We start from the raw sequence: 21179 nt of genomic DNA, 5'->3' as shown, positions 1-21179 counted from the left end.
GACCTCAGAAAACGCGGTCATTCGAGATCATGAAGATCAAGTTGCATCAAGAAATTGGATTAAAGCATTCTACAAAGCTAATCCAAACTGGGCGACAATTGGAATCAACCCAGTTAAGAAGGATGGTAAAGACGATAGAAAACGTGTCATTCGGGAAAACGGATCTCTTCGATCGGTAAAGAGTGGCAAAAAATTTAAAAGTTACGGCTCAATCGATTGGGTCGTTACCGAGGCTAAAATACGAGATATTCTCTACGATGGTGAAAGCAATTCGATTGATGAACTTGATGCCATGCGCGCTGAAGATAAGAGAACGCTCGAAGAGCGTTCGATCGGCCAACAACGTCGGCCTCCCCAACCGCGATCAGATAGAAAGAGAAGGGGCGAAGATGATATTGAAGATCTCGATAAAGCGCTAAAAGATCCACGGCTTACATTAAAATATTTAAATAAATCGACTTCGACAAAACTCGATGATGATGAGGCTAAATACAAGCTGACATGGTTTATCATTGAGAATAAAGCTATGCTAGAGGCTAACAACCTACAAAAACGCATAACTCCTATTCTTAGAGATGGTAAGGTGTATTTGGGTGGATACCTATGGATTGACAGCCATTTTAGGATCTTCGTGTTTGGTATAGATTCTAACAAGCATCACCCCGCTGTGCAAAAAATTGTAAATTGGTCTGCTACGCTCGAACGATTCTTGACCATTGTCAAGGAGAAAGGACTTAGCTTAGTATCAAATACTGAGATGGCTAACGAGAAATTTGCTAAACCTTATGAATTAGCAGATGATCTCATCGATGAACGACCCGGTGTTAAAACCGGTAAAGATGAATACATGGACAAAGAGCTTGCTATCCCAGAACTTGAAGCTAAAGCCATGCTCACGGATTATTACAGGAAGCTTGCTGATAATCAAGTGAAGATAATAGTAAGATTACGTCCGATTGTTAATTCGGATAAAGGTTCGAAGATCCACCCGACTTACTACCTAGGTGAGCCAACTCATAACAAACCCCTATATTTTAGAAACGCTCAGCACAAGCCTGTGAAAGGCGACGCAATGTCGCATTTGATGAGAAATATTCGATGGATGGACACATTCCAATCCTTACTAACTGAGCTAGAAGACTGTGGGAAATATGTTGATGATACCGGAAATCGAAATATAGAAAAAAACCTCAATGATAATCTAAAGTTGTTACGAGAAGCCATCTTCAGCAACGCTGCTGATATCAAAACACCACTTGGATATGAAGCTTATGGCGATGAGACCCTTCAAGAGCTACACGATGACGCAGAATCTGCTTTTCAAGAATACGGAGAAGCTCAAAGCCGCTTGGAGAAGAATATAAACGATTCTAAGAAGTCGGAATCAAAGGCTGATAAAGACGCAGTAAGAGCGTTAAACGCAGCGGTAAAAGCTACCAAAACAGCATATTCAATCAAATTTCGTGCTTACCAATCTAAGCTTCAGCAGCAGCGAGAAAATGATCAAATGGGCGATAATGATACGTTAATGTCAGCTTCAGCACTTGCTAAGGTTGAACGGGCAAATGGGCTGAAAGGTCGCGGACTACAAGGGGCAGGTGTCGTGCCATTGGAAGGTGTTGAGCGTAAAGGTAGGACTTACAACCTGAATGACATTCAAGGCAAAGCGACTCCATCAGCGTATGTTTATCGCAAGTTTGTTTCTAAATATATCAGATTGTCAGATCTTGACAAGAGGACGCTGACCATCGTTCAGCCAAATCGCAGAAAGGTTGGTCCGATGCGTGAGATCAGTGATTCTCTACAGACCATGATAAAGGATCTGGTATTTAGAAACGATATCAGTCAGGAGAAGTATGATCATCTATCTATTGATGATAAGAAGCTATTCAAAGAGATACTTGAGATGACCCATCTTCAATACAACTTTGATCAGCATCTTGAGGACCCGCTCGAGTCGCTTCGGATGGAATACGATAAGCTCAAGGGAAAACTGATGCTTGGCAATACAAATCCATCGATTCTAATGCAACTCAAGGTAGTATGTGTGGATATGTACAGCAATCGATTGATTTCTGATTCTGAATTCAAATCGATTATCACGCGACTACTATAAGAGCAGAGCTTAGACGAAGTCAAGGTCTGCGACCCTAACAAGGTTATAGCTATGTTAGTACTCGACCCACGAAATATTTCCAAGAGCGGAGGGCTCTATAATCTAAATGCTGATCATAATCTAACAGAGCTCAAATCCATCATGAAGGATCTCCTCGTTAAGGAGGTTCCATCGCGTAATCGTCCGACAGTGTGGGCAACTGATTCTAAGCCATACTCGAAAAAGACTGTCTCAACACAAACTGATGCCTCTGGCGAACAGTGGGAGAAGCACAGTGATACTAGCGGATCAGGCGTATGGGCCTATAAAAAAAGAAGCGATCGGTCAAGACCTTTGCACTATGAAGTCGTTGAAGCAACTTTTTTTTTGGCGCGGGCTAACGCCCCGCCTGGAGCGACTTCACGATGGTGGGGGAGAGGATCGAAGATCCCTCAGGGGAGAGAGCCCTGAAAGGGCTCGATCGACCAACTTCGTTGGTCTCTCATACGGACACCCTCGCCTCGCGACTCCGCCAAGTGCGGAGAGAGCCCTGAAAGGGCTCGATCAACCAACTTCGTTGGTCTCTCCCTTAAGGCTCTTAGTCAGCTCTATTAACTCATCAAGACGCGCATACACATCGTCTCGATCCGCTTTGAGAATCTCCAACTCAGTCTGCTGTCTCAAAACCAGCTTATGAAGGAGACAGGAGACCTTGCCATAGTCAACAGTCATCTGAAGACCTTCCAGATCAACTGTTTCATCCTCGACGTGTAAATCTGGATTTGAAACGTAGTTGATACAATGGTAGAGGCCTGCCTTCAGCATTTCCTGAGCACAGTATCCGAGGTGCATAGGAGTGTCCTCCGAGTCGGTTTTGTATTTAAACATACAAGGCTCAATTTTCAGTAGACCATCGCACACAGAGTCCTCCACCGGTTCAAAACAATGCTTTAGACGTCGATCACTATATGTATAATAAGCAGTAGAGCTAAGCATTGAACCAGCACAAGCGATAGCTATTGGAACAGAGCTTATAGGACCAACTGTCGAGACAAGACCTCCAGATTGCTTGAAGTACGCTACACCAGTTGCCCCAGCGTCTATAGTGGTTGAAACGGTTATTCCCACGTACAATCCATATAGAGGCGAAGTACTACCAATACCTACCCTACCAGTAGTTACTTGAATAGTAATATTAGTTTGATCATTGGTTCCTAATCTAAAATCATTGTTTGTAAAGGTTCCTATATACAAAGAATTAGTTGAAGTGCTCTTGCTCCCGTTATTAATTTCTACGACTCCTCGCACTGCTGTTGAATTAGATCCATACCAGTCCTGAACGATCGTAAATGATCCATCTAGCCATTGTAATCCATCAGACACAGTCGTAGCAAATGCGGATTGAGTAGCCGTTTGAGTAGGATTGATTATTACGCCTGATACGGCTTGAGTTAGATTACACCAAATATCGCCACCACAACCGATTCCTCCACCTACGATAAGGGTTCCCGTGGCTTGTGATGTAGCGGAGATAGCTCCACTCATATAAGTTGAACCACTGGGTATCCATAAAGAATGCGTATTGGTCAGAGTCATGTCGCTTCCAGCAGCTGGAGGGCCAGCGATATACAATGTAGCCGCTCGGCTAGTGATAACGCCAGTATTACTTGCAGCAATGGTGCAAGCGGCAAAACTATTCATTACAGCAGATGCAGCTGTGCCAGAAGCAGCAGTGCTTGAATTGGTATAGGTTTGCGACAGAGTAGCAATTTGAGGACCTTGGGTAGTCCACGAAGCTAGAGTTGTCGAAAGACCGACGAAGAGGTTCCTAGCCCCAATACCACCGCTAGCTACTAAACAACCAAAATTAGGACTTGTTGAAAATGTTGTATTCGATAAGGTTACAATGCCAGATGCTGCAATAGTGGTTGCTCCAGCAATGGATCCCGCTAAATTGAATGAGCCGCCTATTCCAAGGCCACCAGAAATGACTAAAGCTCCAGTAGTGGTAGAACTCGAAGCTGTTGTATCTCCAAGTAGTACTTTTCCAGCATTGATCCATAGGCTGTATGCATTCGTGATCGTCATCGCCGTACCAGGAGCAGGACAATTATCGATATATACAGTTGCTCCATTTGTAACGGTTGTTGATGAAAAACCACCAATAGTAGGCTGAGCAAAGCTGGTAACGACAGCACTAGCGAAGGTGCCTGACGAATTGATTAAGTAGGTCGTTGATATTGAATTGTGCTGGATACCATTGATTCCCCAGGACGGATAATATGCTGCAGCTGTGCCACCAATCGTGATATTTTTAGAAATTGCAAGCGAGGTAAGAGTGCCAAGAGCCGTAATATTAGGCTGACTAGCAGTTGTTAAGGTTCCGCTAATGTTACCAGAGCAACTTATTCCAGTTAGAGTGCCAAGAGACGTAATATTAGGCTGAGATGATGTACTCAGAGTACCACTGATATTGCCACTCACGGTAAGACCCGTTAAAGTACCAAGCGATGTAATATTAGGATGAGATGATGTACTCAGAGTACCACTGATATTTCCACTCACCGTAAGACCAGTTAGCAAACCAACGGAAGTCATATTAGGTTGAGCCGATGTATTTAAAGTACCATTAATGTTTCCACTCACCGTAAGACCGGTTAGCGTACCAACGGAAGTGATATTAGGCTGATATGATGTACTCAGAGTACCACTAATGTTTCCACTCACCGTAAGACCGGTTAGCGTACCAACGGAAGTGATATTAGGCTGAGATGATGTACTCAGAGTGCCACTAATGTTTCCACTCACCGTAAGACCGGTTAGCGTACCAACGGAAGTGATATTAGGCTGGGCTGCGGTTTGGATGGCCCCAGTAAGGTTTGCAGATGATAGCGAATTGATACCAGTGATATTGCCCGATGCATCAAGTACCAGTGATTTCGATAATGCTGCAGTGCCAGGTGTAATACCGATGACGTAGCTTGGCGCCGATGACACTGCTGCACCGTTAACAGTTAGACTTGAGCAACTTAGTGCTCCTAATCCGCTGAGTGATCCATCTGGAGCAACGACAAGAGCTACTCCAGGAATAGCTGTTCCAGCTGTTATGCCCGTAATATAGCTCAGTCGATAATCATTAATACCGAGATATAGTGTTTAGGCGTATGCATATGTCAAGTATCCCGTCTGATCAAGCGAGAGGTAGAATGCTGGGTTATAGCAATTAGAAATGAATAATGGTGGCGGATAACTAAATCCTGTCATTTTTAGCCTCTCTTATATACGTCGAACGATTTTCTTAATCATGAGCTCTATTAGACTGAAGTCAAGTGGCGCGAGCCACGAGACAAAGTCTCTAATCCCGCTTATTCCTGACTATGGAGGTTCTCTACCTAAGAAATACAAGGCTGAGTCGGAAGGTGATATCAAAGAGCTTGGTATCAAAAAGCTATTCAGAATGGTCATCCTTGGCCCATCGTTCTCAGGCAAGAACAACCTGGTTTTTCATATTCTAAAGCATTCACCTCATGTTTTCAGTCATCTTCACATCATCGCGAGGAATCCTCATCAAGAGCTGTACGACTATCTCAAGGACAAATTGGAAGGATTCATCACGTTTCATGAGACGCCTCCGCAAGTCGACGCCATCAGACACACTCCAGGCAGCAAACCCGAACTTGTCATCATCGATGATTATTCAAACGATAAGAGTCTACAGAAGAACGTTTTCAGTCATTATTTCACGAGAGGTCGCCATCATAAGTTGAGTACGATATTTCTGAGCCACAGCTGGTTTGGTACTGATAAGATGATTCGTTTGAATACTGAGTATGTAGCGATACTGAGGGCTAACTCTCGTCGCGATCTAAAGCTGCTAATAACCGATTTCAACATCCCTGGTCTCACGGAGGAAGGCATAATGCACTACTACAATCGTGCTATCGGGCGTGGTAAGGGTCAGATGTTGTTCATTGACTCTGTAAAGGGTCAAATCAGGTACAACTTTGATCAATTGATTAAAATTGGCGAAAACTATTAGTCGGATTATATAACAAATATGAGTAGTTTCGTCAAGATTGATAATACTAACTTAGTCCAAAACGGCTTGAATAATACCTGGCGATATCAATTTCCAGGCTCAGCTTGTAATTTCCAAGATGTCGAGGCTTCGATTCAATCGATTTCACTGTACAACTCCGAGTTCAACATCGATTCAGGGCAATTCGCTAACACCAGTTTCGCGATTGAAGTGCCTACTGCTGCTACCACTTCTACTATTAGTGTCAATCTCCAAGACGGATACTACTTGTACTCCGATATCAACCGAAACATACAAACGGCGCTGGTCGCAGCTGGAGCGTATCTGATTGATAGTAATGGAAACAATATTTTCTACATTCAGATCGAAGAGAATTCAACCTATTATGCGTGCCAGCTTGATTGCTCAGCTACGCCCACATCGCTTCCAACTGGATACACGCGACCAGCAACGGGTCTGTATTCGACAACGGGAACTGGTCTCCCAACGACGACACGAGTTCCGCGTTTGATCATCAATAATGCCAATTTTGGTTCGATTCTTGGCTTTACAACAGGAACATATCCAAGTGCATCTCAGACGACTTCTACGAGTCTTCTGAGCAATACCATTCCAGCTATCAGCCCTTCTACGAGCTACATAGTTTGGTGTGATCTTATCAGGAATGACTTCGTGATTTCGGGAGATACGATGGCCTGTTTTGATAAAGGAAATGCTGGTATAGGTCAGCAGATTCCGTACTTCCCATCGCATGAAACTTGGTGCCAGACGCATGATGGCCCTCGGGCGAGCATTACCCTCTCGATATGGAACCAGAACAATCAACCAGTGAAATTTCGTGATAACAGCGTTAATATCATGCTTCTACTGCGTAAGAAACGAAGCTAAAAAAATAAGTTTTTTTCTTCTTAGTACGATCACATAGTGAAAGATCCCCCGGTCTTGTTTTTACGCATAGAACGAATCTGAGCCATATGAGCCTTAGCTTCAGGGGAACCCTTCGAAAACTTGGCTTTTCGCTTAGGTGCTAGACCTACTCCAAAGCGATGCTTGATACCCTTGCGGACACTGCTGATGAGCTCGTGATGTTCAGGCTTGGTTGCCTTAGAGTGTAGGAAACGCTCGCCCTCATCGATGACGTCAGTGATGATCCCCTTTGTCTTAGCATATCGGAGGGCATTGCCCGCATGTCGCTTGACATCTGCGAAACTAACGCGACCTCCTTCCTCATCACTATCATAATTGTCTACACCGATTCCGGTAAGAGACTTTAGACCTGCTCTAACAGGAACAGAAGCTTCATGAGCACCAACTGCGGTAGCAAGAGCTGGAATGGCAGCATCAGCAGCCTTACTTAGTAGTCCTGAGTCTTTGGCGAATTTGAAACCAGACTTGATTCCCGACCAAATCTTACTCCAGATAGAGCCTCCCCGAGCCTTCTTGTAGCCTTTCTTAATTTCATGCTTCGTGATGTGAAGCCGGACGCCACGACCGCTCTTTTTGGCTTTTAACGCCTTCTCGTGAGATTCAGGGTGCAAGTGTAATTTGGCGCCTGTTCCAGCCAGCTCGGCTGCTGTAAGCGATAGCTTGCCAGATTTGACAGCTTTACGTAGCTTATGTGCGGGGACACCGCTTGAGATGATAAGTTCACGGTACATGATCGTAGTATATTTAACTCAGATTTTTAAAGCACAACGATATTTAAATTATAAAATCGTTTGAAGATATCCATGTGATTATGCTGCTTTGCATATAACCAAAGGATACACCATATGCCGCAATATTCTCCATGAGCGGATTGGGTTTGAATTTCGCTATATTTGCTGATACTATAGCTTGTTGGTGGGCCTTCTCCCATTGAGTCGTAGTATTCATGATCATGGACCGCTGTCCAATGCCCTACATGCTGGTCTGGCTTGCGTAGTAGAATCAGAAATGATCCTTTCCTTGGGAGAGCCGATTTGATCTCATTCGACTCATAGATGTGATCAAGATGGATATCCAGCTGCTTCGCTAAAGATATTAAATCGTGATCAGAGGAGACTGGTTTGACTAAGTTCATTTAATTATTTTTCGTAGATCCTATATCGAGAGCTATATAAGTGCTCTCAACAAGTATGTCGGAAACTCAACTCGCCGATCAATTTCTATATCAGTTTTCGCTGAAGAGCGACCCGGCCGTCAAGGTCAGTTCACGCAAGCGCGTTCCGTATGTGATCGATCTAAATCAGGGTTCATACGCGAATGGCGTTATTACAATCGATGCTACTGCTCAGCTCAATGGGGCGGAGGGTTTCGCATGCCTTCGCGATGCGTACGTTGTAATCCCGTACAAAGTTAGCATGAAGAACACCCACGCAAGTACTACACTTGCATCTGTAGCCAACCGTCTATCTGTTGGTCTTAAATGTGGTGTTTGGAATGTTATCGATGGTATGTCTCTCGAGCTCAATGGTAAGTCTGTCATTAGCATGAGTGAGTACAAATTATTTGCTAACAACCTACGAGCTCAGGCGGAGACTTCGCTCGACTATGTAAATAAGCATGGTGCAGAAGATTTCCTTTTCCCTGATAGCTCGGGCTCGTTGTTATTCACATCTGGTGCCAGTAGTCTCTATGGTGATGGCTACAGCGCTACTGCTGCGGATATTACTCCAGCTCTTGGGACGTCTTCTACCGGCGCTGCTTCGTACCCTGTAAATGATGGATTCGTCAAGCGTCTTCTAAGCAACCCTCCAGTAGCTGGTGGTCAGAACACGAACGGATGGGCTACTATCGCATCGGGTGCTGCTAATACGATCGCTAACCAGTTTGGACGTGGTGCTTTTGTACCTGGTTCAACTGCTGCAGGTGCTGTTGCAGGAACGTGGAACTTTTGCTTAAGATCAAACTCGTCGATCTTCACCCGATTTTCAAGGAGTTGGACCTCATGGCTAACCCCCAGATCAAGCTTCGTTTCCGAGTGAATCAGGGTGCGTCCGTCATCACACTTGGTGCGACTAAGTCAATGACTCTATCATCAACTACACTTGTTTCGGGTCAGAGCTGTCCTATTATGGTAGCATCTGCTGCTGGCTCTGCTCCGAACTCAGGTGTGTTTAATGCTACGACCGCAGGCCAAATCTCGGTTGCATGGGGTGCGATTACAAACTCCCTGGAGCCTACTATTGATTCTACATACTTCCCATTCACGACTACCCGTCTCTATGTTCCGTTCCTTGATCTTGAGAACCCCCAAGCTATCATCAGTAAGCCTAACAAGACTATCAGATATATGGACTACTACGCGCAGTGGTTTTACCAGCGAGCTGGCACTGGTGTATCTTCTATTCAGCTAAATACTGCGTTTGACCTACAGCTGTCGGCAAGCCTGAAAAACGCTAAGGTAGTTGCTCTACTTCCATTCGCGGAGACCTCTTCAGGCAACTTCAATGCCTCTACCATTCAGCAATTCCAAAGTTGCTTCGATAGCGCTCCTTGGACCGTCCAGCCTGGTTCGTCGATTCGTAATTTCAATGTACGTATTGGTAGTCAGCAAGTGTTTGATATCAGCTATGACTATGATTTCCAAGATTTCATTAATGAGTTCTCTAAGCTCGGCTCGATCAATGGTGACCAAACAAAGGAGTTATCGAACGGCCTTATTGACTACCAAACCTGGCAGCAGACTAACCGTGTCCTCGTAGCCGATGTGTCACGTTTGACCGAGAAGGATGTTCCTCAGAGTATCCAGGTAATGGGGACGAACGCCTCGACACAAGGCTGCAATATGTTAGTTCTTGTTGGATTCGAGAACGAGATGACGTTTAATAGACTCACAGGTGAGATTTTAGAATATTCTGCTAACTAAGTTCTCGTTTGTAGGATCGAACAATTATATAATCGCCTTTCTTTAACATAATTCTATCATCATTAGTCTTGACTAATAGGAGCGTCTTACCTGACCCACGAGCGATTTGCTTAACTTTAATATCGATACTAACCTGGGACACGAGTAAGTGTAAGACTCCTCTATCTGTGAAGTTATTCATAGTTATGCTAATGATTGATTTGCTTTTTCTAAGATCATGAATGCCCATAATTAAATATTATTTTTTCAAATATTTCCTGATGCCTATCTATATAGATAGACTGGATAATAATCATGAGTTCATTAACGTTTGGTAAGCATAAAGGAAAGGTTATTGAAGATGTATATGCTTCTGACCCAGGCTACTGTCGTTGGCTGCTGAATCAAAAGATTCTAATTGATTCGAACCCTGCGATTGCTGAGTTTATTAAGAGCAAATTCACTAATGATGACGGCTCGTTCCTAATGACGTGGGGAAAGCACAAAGGGAAGACTATCCAACAGATTTATTCATTCGATTGTGGATACATCGATTGGCTAAAGAAGAATGACTTTGTTAATGAGAAGATGCCCAAGTTGTTAGCTGCTATAAATGAGCTCTAAGCTAATGGTATTTTTTTCGCATAAGATCAATCGACTTTGTGTGATACGGCCCTCGATTACGTGTATAGTTATTGTCGCTATCTGTGGTGCTCGGAGGTGTGGAGGAGGCCTCCTTCGCACCAGAGCGTGGTTAGCGGTCCTGTCGACGAAATAGCGTCTGGTTGGAAAGAACGTTCCAGAATCGTTCTTGTTGGTAAATTACCGTTAGAAAAAAAAAACGCCGGAGTAATATTCTAAGAATTACTACTCATACGATAGGTTTCAACTGACTGAGCGTTTGGGCGATACTTTTTAGCGAAATAATACATTAGGACACTGAACAATACTTTGTCCAATCGATCCTCTGAACACGATCCCTCTAGCACCATAAGTGATGCGGTAACTTCCGACTCGCCCGAATCGACGTCCAGATTTCAAGCTCATATTATGGGCAACCAGCTTTAGTGTAGTGGCCAAACGGTCTTGCCTTTGATACTGGTGGCAGACTTGGGTGTAGCCCGCGTCTTTGCTATGACCTCCATTTCGAGGGCATGGTACTGGTCAGGGCACTCACCTCCTTCCCAATCGGCTAACGAGCGCGCAGATAAACTGACCACGAAGCGGTCCAAAAATGCCTGGTCGCTGGCTGCGCGCAAGTCCATTAACGTGGCTGGGGCCTGCTCCAACATAAAGACTACCGACTTCCGCATCAGCGACTGCAAAGGGGTAACCCGTTAGTTCACACTGCCACGGTACTGAAGTACTGAAGACTGATCGACCTCTTTCCTCCAAATTCCATGTAGGTCGCATTCAGGCGATGCCAGATCGTGTGCATCTTGATAAACTCGATTTAGATCAATCTTCGTGCCACATCAGCCTACCCAACGAGACAGGAAGTACATCACCATCCAGCTTCGGACAGCAAGCTGCGGCCATGTCGATCTACACCAAGTTCTATGGCCGCTGCAGATCCGCGATATCACCAGTAAGAGGCTGAACAAGAAGATCGTTCTGGTGCTCCGTTTTATCTAACGTGGTGTTGTCGACAGCCACCGCCGTGGTAGGATCGTTTAGCGCTACGCAGTGAAGCGAATATGTACAACGAGTTGATTGAGAGGCGACCTCCGTGAGATGTTGTCTTGGTAACAATAACTTCCCTACGACATTGCAAGAGGTTTCAAGAATACTGACTCACGCGGTCAAATACTGTAGATAGCTCCTTCGTCACGGTAAAATCAAAAGAGAAAAAAGCTGTACCAGTGCCAGCAACCTTTTCCAGCACTGGTGTTGATTCACACATAGGTACCGTTTGGAAAATTATGCGATGTCGTTTGTCAACACTTACTACTACACACCTCCGCAGCGTGTCCACTTCGGGGCTTTGATGACTCTCCGGCGAGAACAGAGACCATATCCCACCTTTGTGTGTAGCTGTACGTGTATATAATGCATCCTTCTTATGGGCTGGTGATTCCATCCATATCGTGCGCACTGGAGTTCTTTACTTACCGTACCGAAATTGTACTCGGCGAAGCTACCTCCGAAAACACAGAAATTGGCCTCGTATACAACCCCAGAGTACATTCGCAGCGCTCTGGTTTGTGCCCATTTGTCGGAACAGCCGACCAAAGCTTTGTGCAAAGCTGAACTCGCACAACTTTCTCAGATCTAACAATATTCAACAACATTGCACACGCCGTAGGGTGCGATGTTAATCAATGTTGTGGGGCAAAAAGGCATGTACTGCATGTAGAGTGCGTGTCTCCGAAAAGCGTACAAAGACCCTTCTCGAATGGCACACGACTGTGGTCCGCAGTCGAAACTTCTCGCTACCCAGTGGTCAACATTGTAAGGTACACTAAGGCACGACGCCACGCTGCTAGGCATCGGAGTTCTTCGTTGGCAACTGAAAGCTGCGATGACCGACTTGTCCACGAGGATTGACGTTACACTCATCAGCATCAACATTCAATTAGTCAAACCATGGGTTGCTAGTGTTCACTCAGTATTCGCATGTACCAACTACAAACCTCTAATAAGCCAAGATGTTGGCAATACATCTATTGAGGTGATTGAAGCGATGTCAGGGGCGTATCAGCGCATAAACGTGCAAAGCAACTTCTATCCTCTATCACTCTGGGAAGCACCAATTTCTGATAAGGACTACTGCTCCTTCTCCTTCTTCTTACGACTGTTTGCTCGCTTGACCTTCGCCTTTTCTGCCTTATCCGCCTTGGCCTTTTCGGCTTCTGCTGTCGCAGACGTTTCTGCGGTGGCGTCCACTGGCTCCTGCAGAGCAATGCGGCCCGTAGCTTCCAGGCTCTCGCGGCACTTGGCAATCCAGGCCACCAATTCCTCCAACGCGACTATACATAACACAAACACCAAATCGTTAGTATTGACGATAACCTCCAAACCATGGGCTTTCTATGCCAAGCAGGGAACGTACTTTTGCCATCGTTGTCTTCGTCAATGAGAGAAATGACCCATTCCACGTCCTCCTGGGTGTTGGCCTTGCGCAGAATCGTCATAACGGCATCACGTAGCTCCTCGGCCGAAAGCACACCATCGCTATCACGATCGAGGATGTTGAGGCGGTCACCAACGTGACGGTCAACCTCCTCGATTTGCACCTCAAGGTTGGACAGCATCGACTCGAGCTTCTTCATCATACGACCTGCGGTTTTGTTCTCGGCAGCTTGCGCACCAATACGGCCTGCCGCCAACAGACCCTCAACATCCATGTCGTACTTGTTCTGCTTCAGCTGACTAACCGTCTGCCGTTCCTTCTCGACCAGCGACTTGAATGCAAGCGACTCGAGAGCGCTCAGCTCCTCCAAACTGACGATATTCTCGATCGTCTTCGGCACGGCAGGCGTCTCCTCTTCGAACTTGGTTTCTGTCACTCCAGTCAGAGTTCCCGATGCAGGAGCCGGCTGCGAATGCGCCTTCTCGATAATGACGTCAGCAATCACCTGCTCCACCTCAGTCTGCGTCTCCGCGGCGGCGGCAGCAGCAGCCTGGGTCGCAGCAGCGTCGGTCTCAGCCTGCTTCTGGGCCTCAGTCTCCTTCTTCTGGGCCTCGTCACGGAACTTCTCTTCGTCCGCAATCATTTCGTTCTGGTAACGAATACTGTCAAGCTTCAGCTTGCGCATCTCAGGCGTCTCCTCCGTCGACGTTTTCGCCGCAAGCGCCACCTCAGTCACCACCTCCTCGTCCATGGATGACATCGAAGTGGCCAGTGCCTCCTCCAGGTTGTCCGCAGCAGTAATGTTCAGCGCTCGCGACATGATGAGCAGAGACGCCGGCACATTCTTGTTAATGGACAGATCGAGCCACTGGCGCATTTGACGCACGTAACCGGCCTTGGTGAGCCCCGTAGCGCGCATGCCACGCTCCATGCAGGCCATCTGCAGTTCTTCCTTGTCAAGCGAGTCCAGACCCTCCCAAATGATGTCCTGGTCGTCCTTCTTCAACTGACGGATACGATTACGCAGCTGGAAACGAAGGAGGTTGTCGTTGCCGTAGTGTTGCACGCCCATGAATCGGCACATGCCCACAAGCTGCGGCCGCGATATATTGTCCAGCATCAGCTCGTCGTTGAAAAGCTTGGCCACCTGGAGCGTCTCCTCCGACGTCAAGGGCTCGCCACGCTGCGCACGCTCCACGAAGTTCATGACCTCGCTGGCCGTCGCCTTGCGCTCCTCGGACACGCCTTCCGTGTCGCGGGTGTCCTGCATGATCTCCTTCACCGTGTCCTGAAGGAACTCCGCCAGCGCCACGCGCAGCTGCAGCTGGCGCTTCATGTCCTCCTCGCGCTGGAACGAGTCCTTGTACGTGCTGGGCAGCATGTTGGGGAACACCTTGAGCGCCACAGGCAGCAGCAGCTCCATGAACGGGACGATCACAAAGAACGCGAACGGCACGAGGCGCAGCAGGTCGGCCACGGTGCGCTGCAGCTGCTTGCGCTCGCGGCGCGAGAGCGCGTTGCCCTTCAGCAGGCGGCGCAGGATGCGGGTGGACGTGGACACGTCTGCGTACAGCAGCTTGGTGCCGAGCCAGTAGTGGTCGAGCTCGTGCTTGGCCTTGGCCTTCATGTCCACGAGCCAGGCCTTGACGGCGGCCGGGTCCGTCACTAGCACCTGCAGCGCGTGGGCCACGGCCTTGACGCCGCGCATGGTGAGCTGCGGCGTGCGCTTGAGCAGCGTCACGGCGTGCTCCGGCACCTTGGGCAGCTCCTTCTCCACGTCCTGCACGCGGATCATGCGGCGCTCGCCGCCCTTCTCCAGCGCCGACTCGAGCTTCTCCTCCTGCACGCGGATCTTGCTGCGGCGGCGCCTGGCGGCCGCGATCTTCTTCTTCATGGCTGCTGCCTCGGCTGGGGTCGGCGCTGGGGTCGGCGTGGACGGCTTGGTGGGCAACGCGGCGTATCCGCGGGTCTGCGTGCGCGCCAGCAGCGGCGAATACTGCGGCAGGAGCTGCAGCTGCTGCAGTGACGTCGCTAGCGGCTGACGAGGCGCCGAGAAGGCGGAGAACTCGAGCGCTGCGCTGGCGAGCGGCGCCAGACGCGACGGGGCCTGGGCGTGAGGAGGCACAGCCCCCGTGTAGCGCAGCAGGCGCTGCGAGCGCGCGGCGTTGCGCAGGCTCGAGCGCAGCATGGCGGCGGGTGTTGGGGTGGCGTCCGATCTGGAAATGCGGTGGCTCGCAAGTCTCTCACCCACTAAGGTCCCTGCTAAGTGCGATTCGGTTTTAACAGGAATGTTGGTATTTCAGTACAGTTGTTTTTTTTTGGTTTGACAACCTTTGGAATCGGATAAACCTGTCGGAATGGGAATGGGAGGACCTGTGGAAGGCTATCAAGTGGTTTGACGCGCCAGAGCGCTAGCAAGAGCGATGGTGTCGGCGTCCGCGGGCGGCCACCGCAAGAAGAAGACGAAGAAGAAGAGCGCCAAGCGCAAGCCCGTGAACCTGCAGGCCAACTTCAACCGTAAGTGCTCGCTCGCCGGGAGGAAAGGAGCGGCGGCCTACGAGGCGCTGAGCGACGCCATGTTCCCGTCCAATGATGACCATTCCGCTCACGAGGCGGTGGTGGCCCGTGACTCTCCTGATGCAGGCGACACGGCGTGCGGCGACTTCCACCTGCACAGGTGCGACATGAAGATAAACTAACTATGTTATATTATATTTAAACTATTATTTTTTATTGGGGGTGTTGCCGTGCTGACGTACTTGTACCTGTTGTGGACCGTCGGAATGTTGCTGCCCTGCCCACAGTGTGTGCAGCGACGGCAAGCTCAAGCCCAGCGAGGTGGTCGCCAAGGCGGCGGCCAATGGCGTCACGTACATGTCGCTCACGGACCACGACACGATGGCCGGCGTGGGCGAGGCGCTCGCCGCGGCGCAGAAGCTCGGCGTGCTGGTGTTCCCAGGCGTCGAGATCAGCGCCGAGGTGAAAGGCGGCGAGAACCTGCACATCCTGGGCTACTTCTACCCAGGGTCGAACAGCGCCGAGCTGGAGAAGCAGCTGCTGAAGATCCGCACGGGCAGACACAAGCGCGGCAAGGGCATGCTCAAGAAGCTGGTACGTTGAGCGGCGACAAACTGTGGCGCTGTTTTGGATGGATGTTACTGAGTTAATGGATTTGTGTTTTTTTCTTCTTTTAGGAGGCGATGGGTATCAAGCTCAAGTGGGAACGTGTGCTGGAGATTGCCGGTGAAGCGGCTCCTGGAAGACCGCACGTTGCCGAAGCCCTCGTGGAAGCCGGTCATGTCGCCAACTTCCGCCAGGCGTTTGCGCGATACCTGCATAATGACGGGCCAGCATACGTTGAGGTGTGTCGATATGCATTGTACTTTGAACGCATTGTGCCCAAGTAACGTTATATCTGCACCAGGGTGAGCATTTCCCGCCCGAAGAAGCCATCAAGCTTATTGCCAGTGCAGGTGGAGTCTCTGTTCTGGCACACCCATGGTGTTGCAAGGTAGGTTAGATTGGTTTTTGATATTCGTGTGGGTAGATGGTTCCCAACATTTTCACCAATGCGCTAGAACCCGTTGACGCTGGTCCCGGAGCTCGCCAAGCTCGGAATTCAGGTACACCGCTGCTGCACTAATCGTTTCATATACGGAGCATGTCATCTAATGACGTGATACGGTCAACAGGGAATTGAGGTTTATCACGACACAAACAAGATCGACGTGTATGGTTCCTTGGCGGAAGAATCCGGTCTCCTGAAGGTACGTCCAGATACTGGGACCAATGCACCGTCAAGTGACAACAACTAACATCAATGCTGTTCATTCTTTGCAGATGGGCGGTTCGGACTTCCACGGCATTGATCCAACGACCGAGCGTGCCCCAGGTGCCATCCCCTTCCCTCGTATCCACGTTGACCGATTCCTTGCCCACGCGCTAGATGTGTGGGAACGACCGCTGGTACAGCGGCTGCGGGCTATGGCAGAAGCCGTCAAGCTAGCAAGTCCTGATGCACCTGGATCAGAGGACTTGCTTATCTGGAAGGAGCAGGAGCAATTAGCTCGCCGGACGCTGGCTGAACTTGGTATGGGGGTTGAAATAGTGACGAACTAGCCGATCGCCGCCGCTTCGCGGCGGTGTGTGTGTGGTTAGTCATAGGCGGTTACGCTCGCGGTTCCAGCTCGCTCCACTATTTGTCATAGCCCCCTCCGCATCGCTCCGGTGGGTTTACAGTTCGGCGCAACCCGTTACGCTACTTGGCAATCCTTTCGTCTCAACCCGTTACGCTCGCTGTGCCAGCTCGCTCCACTACTGAACATACCGTTGCTCGCAACCCGTTCCGCTCGCTGTGCCAGCTTGCTCCACTACTGAATATACCGTTCGTCCCAACCCGCTCCACTACTGAATATACCGTTCGTCACAACCCGTTACGCTCGCTGTGCCAGCTCGCGCCACTACAACGGATAGCGCTCGGTACTTGTAGGTCCTGCGGCCTTGCAGGTCCGAAGTGCTTGAAGGTCCGGCGTACTTCATCGACAATTTATCGCAACCCGTTACACTCGCTGTGCCAGTTCGCTAGGCCACTACTTACCATACCGTTCATTGCAGCCCGTTGCGCTCGCTGTCCCAGCTCGCTCCACTACTTACCATACTGTTCGTCCCAACCCGTTACGCTCGCTGTGCCAGGTCGGTGCTTGAAGGTCCCGCAGGTCGCGCTTGAAGGACCATTCATCGTAACCCGTTACGCTCGCTGTGCCAGCTCGCTTCACTACTGGATATACCGTTTGTCACAGCCCGTTACGCTCGCTGTTCCAGCTCGCTCTACTACTACGCGATCGCGTTCGGTGCACGAATGTCCAACATGCTTGAAGATCCTGCGTGCTTGAAGGTCCTGTGGAAGGTGCTTGAAGGTCCGGGATCACCCCTGTCCAGCGCACGTCTTGTATTTCGCGCGCTGTATCGCGAAATGTGTGGCACCCCGAATAGCAATATATTCTAACAGAGAGGATTTCGGCCAATCACAGAGCAGTAATAATATATTATGTATTTAGCTCACGCCCAGAAGGTCGTCGTCTATTAACTTTATCGACTTTAGGGCGCATATACGGGTTGCTATATCGCGCACGCAGCGCACCGTCGTCGCTGTGCGGCGCTCGCGTCCTGTGGGGCTCGCAGCGGCGCCCGCCGTCCGCGCCCTGCGTCGCTCCGCCGCGCCCGAATTCGAATTCAAAAACGGAAATTTTAGCGGGGTGGCAATTTCAGCCTATCACAGCACGAATAAATATAACGCAAGGCTATTTTTGTAATATCGGGCATAGATTAGCCAGTCAAAAGGATGGTGGGATGCCATAGGGTAGGCTACTAATACACTGTCGCCAGGCGGGAAGGGCGCTCCCCCGACGATGCTCTACGGCAGGCTAAGCCCCCAAGATAGAGAACGGACGGACTTACAGACAAACATACAGGATACTCTGTTAGTTGTAGTAGACTAGTTGATCGCCGCCGCTTCGCGGCGGTGTGTGTGGTTAGTCATAGGCGGTTACGCTCGCGGTTCCAGCTCGCTCCACTATTTGTCATAGCCCCCTCCGCATCGCTCCGGTGGGTTTACAGTTCGGCGCAACCCGTTACGCTACTTGGCAATCCTTTCGTCTCAACCCGTTACGCTCGCTGTGCCAGCTCGCTCCACTACTGAACATACCGTTGCTCGCAACCCGTTCCGCTCGCTGTGCCAGCTTGCTCCACTACTGAATATACCGTTCGTCCCAACCCGCTCCACTACTGAATATACCGTTCGTCACAACCCGTTACGCTCGCTGTGCCAGCTCGCGCCACTACAACGGATAGCGCTCGGTACTTGTAGGTCCTGCGGCCTTGCAGGTCCGAAGTGCTTGAAGGTCCGGCGTACTTCATCGACAATTTATCGCAACCCGTTACACTCGCTGTGCCAGTTCGCTAGGCCACTACTTACCATACCGTTCATTACCCGTTGCGCTCGCTGTCCCAGCTCGCTCCACTACTTACCATACTGTTCGTCCCAACCCGTTACGCTCGCTGTGCCAGGTCGGTGCTTGAAGGTCCCGCAGGTCGCGCTTGAAGGACCATTCATCGTAACCCGTTACGCTCGCTGTGCCAGCTCGCTTCACTACTGGATATACCGTTTGTCCCAACCCGTTACGCTCGCTGTTCCAGCTCGCTCTACTACTACGCGATCGCGTTCGGTGCACGAATGTCCAACATGCTTGAAGATCCTGCGTGCTTGAAGGTCCTGTGGAAGGTGCTTGAAGGTCCGGGATCACCCCTGTCCAGCGCACGTCTTGTATTTCGCGCGCTGTATCGCGAAATGTGTGTGGCACCCCGAATAGCAATATATTCTAACAGAGAGGATTTCGGCCAATCACAGAGCAGTAATAATATATTATGTATTTAGCTCACGCCCAGAAGGTCGTCGTCTATTAACTTTATCGACTTTAGGGCGCATATACGGGTTGCTATATCGCGCACGCAGCGCACCGTCGTCGCTGTGCGGCGCTCGCGTCCTGTGGGGCTCGCAGCGGCGCCCGCCGTCCGCGCCCTGCGTCGCTCCGCCGCGCCCGAATTCGAATTCAAAACGGAAATTTTAGCGGGGTGGCAATTTCAGCCTATCACAGCACGAATAAATATAACGCAAGGCTATTTTTGTAATATCGGGCATAGATTAGCCAGTCAAAAGGATGGTGGGATGCCATAGGGTAGGCTACTAATACACTGTCGCCAGGCGGGAAGGGCGCTCCCCGACGATGCTCTACGGCAGGCTAAGCCCCAAGATAGAGAACGGACGGACTTACAGACAAACATACAGGATACTCTGTTAGTTGTAGTAGACTAGTTGATCGCCGCCGCTTCGCGGCGGTGTGTGTGTGGTTAGTCATAGGCGGTTACGCTCGCGGTTCCAGCTCGCTCCACTATTTGTCATAGCCCCCTCCGCATCGCTCCGGTGGGTTTACAGTTCGGCGCAACCCGTTACGCTACTTGGCAATCCTTTCGTCTCAACCCGTTACGCTCGCTGTGCCAGCTCGCTCCACTACTGAACATACCGTTGCTCGCAACCCGTTCCGCTCGCTGTGCCAGCTTGCTCCACTACTGAATATACCGTTCGTCCCAACCCGCTCCACTACTGAATATACCGTTCGTCACAACCCGTTACGCTCGCTGTGCCAGCTCGCGCCACTACAACGGATAGCGCTCGGTACTTGTAGGTCCTGCGGCCTTGCAGGTCCGAAGTGCTTGAAGGTCCGGCGTACTTCATCGACAATTTATCGCAACCCGTTACACTCGCTGTGCCAGTTCGCTAGGCCACTACTTACCATACCGTTCATTGCAACCCGTTGCGCTCGCTGTCCCAGCTCGCTCCACTGCTTACCATACTGTTCGTCCCAACCCGTTACGCTCGCTGTGCCAGGTCGGTGCTTGAAGGTCCCGCAGGTCGCGCTTGAAGGACCATTCATCGTATCCCGTTACGCTCGCTGTGCCAGCTCGCTTCACTACTGGATATACCGTTTGTCCCAACCCGTTACGCTCGCTGTTCCAGCTCGCTCTACTACTACGCGATCGCGTTCGGTGCACGAATGTCCAACATGCTTGAAGATCCTGCGTGCTTGAAGGTCCTGTGGAAGGTGCTTGAAGGTCCGGGATCACCCCTGTCCAGCGCACGTCTTGTATTTCGCGCGCTGTATCGCGAAATGTGTGTGGCACCCCGAATAGCAATATATTCTAACAGAGAGGATTTCGGCCAATCACAGAGCAGTAATAATATATTATGTATTTAGCTCACGCCCAGAAGGTCGTCGTCTATTAACTTTATCGACTTTAGGGCGCATATACGGGTTGCTATATCGCGCACGCAGCGCACCGTCGTCGCTGTGCGGCGCTCGCGTCCTGTGGGGCTCGCAGCGGCGCCCGCCGTCCGCGCCCTGCGTCGCTCCGCCGCGCCCGAATTCGAATTCAAAAACGGAAATTTTAGCGGGGTGGCAATTTCAGCCTATCACAGCACGAATAAATATAACGCAAGGCTATTTTTGTAATATCGGGCATAGATTAGCCAGTCAAAAGGATGGTGGGATGCCATAGGGTAGGCTACTAATACACTGTCGCCAGGCGG

The 21179-nt window shown here is 49.7% G+C and overlaps 2 protein-coding genes across 2 annotated transcripts; one reads left to right on the top strand and one right to left on the bottom strand.

The window, feature by feature from the left end:
* Positions 1 to 12729: 12729 nt before the first annotated feature.
* IUM83_13658 (LETM1 and EF-hand domain-containing protein 1) lies at positions 12730 to 15224 on the bottom strand (the record flags this gene model as incomplete). Its single annotated transcript, XM_067938352.1, has 2 exons — positions 12730 to 12932; positions 13016 to 15224. The coding sequence occupies 2 exons, from the start codon at positions 15222 to 15224 to the stop codon at positions 12730 to 12732; spliced, it is 2412 nt and encodes an 803-aa protein (XP_067797946.1).
* A 235-nt stretch (positions 15225 to 15459) lies between these two features.
* IUM83_13657 (php domain n-terminal region:php domain c-terminal region) lies at positions 15460 to 17155 on the top strand (the record flags this gene model as incomplete). Its single annotated transcript, XM_067938351.1, has 8 exons — positions 15460 to 15553; positions 15680 to 15713; positions 15841 to 16147; positions 16231 to 16398; positions 16461 to 16547; positions 16615 to 16659; positions 16729 to 16803; positions 16877 to 17155. 8 exons carry the CDS (start codon positions 15460 to 15462, stop codon positions 17153 to 17155), a joined length of 1089 nt encoding a protein of 362 aa, XP_067797846.1.
* Between the last annotated feature and the right edge of the window lie 4024 nt (positions 17156 to 21179).

The sequence above is a fragment of the Phytophthora cinnamomi genome (genome assembly GCF_018691715.1).
Source record: "Phytophthora cinnamomi strain GKB4 chromosome Unknown Contig12, whole genome shotgun sequence".
In the NCBI taxonomy this organism is placed as follows: Eukaryota; Oomycota; class Peronosporomycetes; order Peronosporales; family Peronosporaceae; genus Phytophthora; species Phytophthora cinnamomi.
Note: the sequence above shows the minus strand (reverse complement) of the source record. Positions and strands in the feature narration are given on the sequence as shown.